Raw genomic sequence first — 4,451 nt, forward strand, 5'->3', positions numbered from 1 at the left:
AGTGGAAGTATGAACCGTAGGCCTTGTTTCCTAGCATTGCAATACCGTTTATGCTCACTTTTACCACTTGTTACCTTCCTGTTTTTTTTATTTTCAGATTAGAAAAACCTATATCTATGATCCATATTGCACTTGTATCACCATCTCTTCACCGAGCTAGTGCACCTATACAATTTACCATTGTATTGGGTGTGTTGGGGACACAAGAGACTCTTTGTTATTTGGTTGCTGGGTTGTTTGAGGGAGTACATCTTCACCCTACGTCTCCCACGGATTGATAAACCTTAGGTCATCCACTTGAGGGAAATTTGCTACTGTCCTACAAACCTCTACACTTCGAGGCCCAACCTTCTTCTTGTGGACGTTGTTGGGGCACATAGTTGTCATCATCATCTTCTTCTTCTTCACTGTCTTCCATCATAACCCCTCTTTCTCCGTGCTTGGTCCAAACATTATAGTGTGGCATGAAACCCTTATAAAGAAGGTGGGTGTGAAGGGTTTTCGAGTCAAAGTAAGACCTCGTATTCCCACATATAGGGCATGGACAACACATAAAACCATTCTGCTTGTTTGCCTCAGCCACTGCGAGAAAAATTTTCACGCCCTTAATGTACTCGGAGGTGCATCTCTTCGTACATCATGAATATATAAGTGACCAAATTAATGGAAGTTCATCATCACATTAAACCCAAAGTACATACATTGTTCTCATTGAACAACATATAGCTCTCCAGAGCATCTAATCAAACCATACATTGCAACTATGTAAAACATTTTAATGCAACAACAAATGCGATCATAACCGCAACCAAGGTAACAATTGATCCAACGGCATAATGATATCAAGCCTTAGTATGGATGGCATATTTTCTAATCTTTCTAATCTTCAAGCGCATTGCATCCATCTTGATCTTGTGATCATCGATGATATCCGCAACATGCAACTCCAATATCATCTTCTCCTCCTCAACTTTTTTCAATTTTTCCTTCAAGTAATTGTTTTATTCTTCAACTAAATTTAAACTTTCGACAAGATGGTCGGTTCGAATTTCCGGTTCACGTACCTCCTAGATAAAAAAATCTATGCCACGTTGCTCGGCATAATTGTCATAAACACTAAATGAAACTAATAGTTATAAAGGAAAATGTATATACCACATCTGAATCATAGATAGGACGAGGGCCGACGGAGGCAGATACCAAAACCATTGCACTATATAATAATAAACAATAATAATAAAGAAAACTACACAAGTATCTATCTAAATCATACAAGTAAGAACTTTTTTCTTTTAGAAAGAAGATAAGATCAAGAGGCTGACCATGGTGGTGCAGGCGACGAGATCGGCGCGGGCGATCAACGGTGGTGAGGATGGGGACGGGAGAGGACGGACTGCCAAACCTAGACAAATCTCGAGGAAAATGGAGCTTGGACAAGGAGCTTCGAGAGGAGAAAGATTAAGTGTGGCTCGGGCATTTCGTCAAACACCTCATGTGCATAGGAGGTGAGCCAGAGCACAACACACCTCTCCCAAAAATACAGAGCACTTCACTGCTCTGCTCACGGGCAAGGGGTATATATAGGCATATCATTGGTCCTGGTTCATGGCTGGAACCGGGACTAAAGGACACCCTTTAGTCCCGGTTCAAGCCATCAACCGGGATCAATGGTGGTGGGCCAGGAGCGAGGCACATTGGTCCGGGTTCGAGCCTCAACCGGGACCAATGCCCAGCGATGGCCCGGCCGGCCCGCTGGACTCACGAACCGGGACCTATGCCCCCATGGGTCCCGGTTCTAGGCTGAACCGGGACTAATGGGCTGGCCCGGCCTGAACCAAAGCCCAGTTTTCTACTAGTGCATGTTCTAATATGCAGAAGTACTCATTAACAATGCCTCCAAGGAGGAGGATACCCATAGGCTCCAACATCATTGGCAATGACCCCCACAAAAGAATAAGGCATTCGGACAAAGGCCTCGCTACCTCTGGCCTGCGATAGGGGCTAGGCCACTACGATCCTTACGAGACCAAGCTGCAACTCCGCTCGAATTCAAAAGTGGCAAACTGGACCAAGAGGAACAGAAGGACACAATGGCATCCAAATTGCCATGTTGGACCGCCTGGGTCGATGTTGGCGCCGCCACTACCACCCGCAATGATAGATCCGACAAGCCACAACATTGCCCGCACACCTCTGCACGACCCGCCCACAGCAACACGCAGGCACGCCATCACCGAGGGAGGGGAGAGGGGGAAGTGGGTGGTGGCGGTGGTCGGTAGGGTTTCCTTCCGAGTCGCTTGTAAGGCGACGTGGGGCGGGAGAGCTAACCACTTTGTTTATCTCCTTACTTTCTTCCATTTTGTAGTTGCACTATATAGTCATCAAGAGCTATGTTAATTTAAAGTGAGGAGTGTAAAGCCTTGTATTGAAAAGTAAAAAACTTTACCCGTTTGAACAATAATCCACTTTGACTTATCCACGTGAATTATTTCCAGTAACCTATCTAAAGTTCACTTGATTCTATTAAAAAGATGAAGAAAATAGCGAACTATGTCCTCCTCCTTTTGTTGCCGAGAGATGATTCCACCTTGATCACCTTGACGCAGCAACTCATCACACACTCTGCATGATCCGTGAATCACCATGCTCTGTTTCTTCATCCAACGCGAGCTTGGAATGGGACGGAGGAGGCAGCTTGGGTTTGCTGCTCGCCTCCTTGCCCTTGCCCCAGAGGACCAAGTAGAGCCCCACGACGACGAGCGCCGACCCGACCACGCTCCCGAGGTGGAGCTGCTCGTGGAGCACCGTCACGTTGATCCCGGCGGCGATCATCTGGATGAGCGGCATGAACGCCGTGGTGAACACGGGCCCGCGCCGCTCCACGCACCACGACATGGCCAGGAAACCCAGCCCGGACCCCACCACTCCCACGAACAGCACCGTCACGGCCTTCAGCGCCGTGCCGGGGAGCCACACCTGGAGGGTCATCGCCTCCGTCGCCGCCCCGACGGCCGCCATCTGCGCCGTGCTCAGCAGGAACATCCACGCCGTGCTGGAGTAGAGAGCGGGGTACTTGGTGCCGATCTTGGACTGTAATATAAACCACAGCGACCAGCTCGCCGAGCCGCCCAGCAGCGCCGCCGACCCGATCGCCCACCTCCACGCGCCTCCACCATGGGCACCGGCAGCAGCATGATGGTCCGTCGTCGGCGCCCCCGTCAGGGCCGGGCCTTGGTAGAGCGCCATCAAAATCGCTCCGGCCAGCCCCACCGCCGTGCCGGTGAGCTTGGCGGCACCGGAGCCGGTGGCCACGTCGAGCTTCTCGATCTTGAAGGGCAGCGCCAGCAGGAAGGTGAACATGGGGGTCATGTTGATGAAGGCGCTCGCGAACGTCGCCGTCGTGTACCGCAGGCCAAAGAAGAAGAGCCACTGGGTTAGGGACGCTCTGCCATGCCATTGCCATTGCCATGGATTAATTAGCGCATGAAACTGAAGACTGATTTAGACTGATTAACACTTGCTACTCTTGCTACAATTAAGCTCTGTCAACACTTTCTATGATTAAACAAAATAGATTAATTACCCAAGCAAGGCACTCAAGAAGAGGTAGACGAAGATCTTTGTGGTCATCTTAGGCCTAGTCTTCCTACATATATACATGGAAACCACATAGAAATGAGCAAACTCAACAACAGAAATTGGCGTGTTTTTTGAAAATAAAAGCTTCATTACTCTAGATTAATTAGTGCTGACACAAACCTCTCTTTGAAGTAGGCGATCGGAGCGAGGAAGAGCGTGGCGGTGAGCTGGCGGAGGACGATGAGGACGGTGGTGTGCATCCCTTCGTTAAAAGCCATCTTCGTCAGCGTGTTCATCACCGCGAACACGGTGACCACCGCCAGCATCGTCACCATAGGTTTCCAATCCATTCTCCTCCCTTGATCAACGCAATCAAGTTAACTAGCTCGATATATGGTGAGAGAGGCTTCGCCTTTCTTTTCAGAAAAAAGCTATATGATGAGTGTGATACTAATTAACTAACAGAACTAGGTCCTTGATATATAACAAGAAACATGCTAGTGGAAGGGCTATTTATGGCCTCCACTCATGCCCTGCAGACAATCTTTGGAGATCCATGTGTACAATAATCTACAATTTAACTAGTTAAATCAGCAGTACATCACTATTTGCTTTTGTACTTTACGTGCAATATGTTCCGCCAGGCATGGCTGGCATAGCGGCATTAGTTAGTTATACAGTTCGGCCATCCAAAAGTAAAGTTCTAATGGAACAAGACATTATCATCTAGCAAAGAAATGGAAGAATTTGTGCATCTAGCTAGCTTTACACGAATTAGCTAGCTAATTTAGTCCCTTAATTGATAGAATCAGACATGTTTGTAGTAAGACTATTAATGGTATCCACTCATGCCCTGCAAATAATCTATCGAG

At 48.0% G+C, this 4,451-nt stretch overlaps 1 protein-coding gene across 1 annotated transcript; it reads right to left on the bottom strand.

Moving 5' to 3' along the window:
- Positions 1-2,449: 2,449 nt before the first annotated feature.
- Positions 2,450-4,045, bottom strand: LOC123133101 (WAT1-related protein At3g30340). The gene is made up of 3 exons (XM_044552641.1): positions 3,760-4,045; positions 3,584-3,646; positions 2,450-3,445 (listed from the first exon to the last, which is right to left on the bottom strand). Exons 1-3 carry the CDS (start codon positions 3,927-3,929, stop codon positions 2,614-2,616), a joined length of 1,065 nt encoding a protein of 354 aa, XP_044408576.1. The 5' UTR covers positions 3,930-4,045; the 3' UTR covers positions 2,450-2,613.
- Between the last annotated feature and the right edge of the window lie 406 nt (positions 4,046-4,451).

Source organism: Triticum aestivum, chromosome 6B (genome assembly GCF_018294505.1).
Source record: "Triticum aestivum cultivar Chinese Spring chromosome 6B, IWGSC CS RefSeq v2.1, whole genome shotgun sequence".
Classification (NCBI taxonomy): Eukaryota; Viridiplantae; Streptophyta; class Magnoliopsida; order Poales; family Poaceae; genus Triticum; species Triticum aestivum.

What these genes read in the sequence shown, in the direction of transcription:
- LOC123133101 (XM_044552641.1), bottom strand. Translation starts at nt 3,929, where the DNA reads ATGGATTGGAAACCTATGGTGACGATGCTGGCGGTGGTCACCGTGTTC. An exon ending in ATCGCCTACTTCAAAGAGAG is followed by an intron (nt 3,647 to 3,759) that starts GTTTGTGTCAGC and finishes GTATATATGTAG; the next exon opens with GAAGACTAGGCCTAAGATGA. An exon ending in TTCTTGAGTGCCTTGCTTGG is followed by an intron (nt 3,446 to 3,583) that starts GTAATTAATCTA and finishes ATGGCATGGCAG; the next exon opens with AGCGTCCCTAACCCAGTGGC.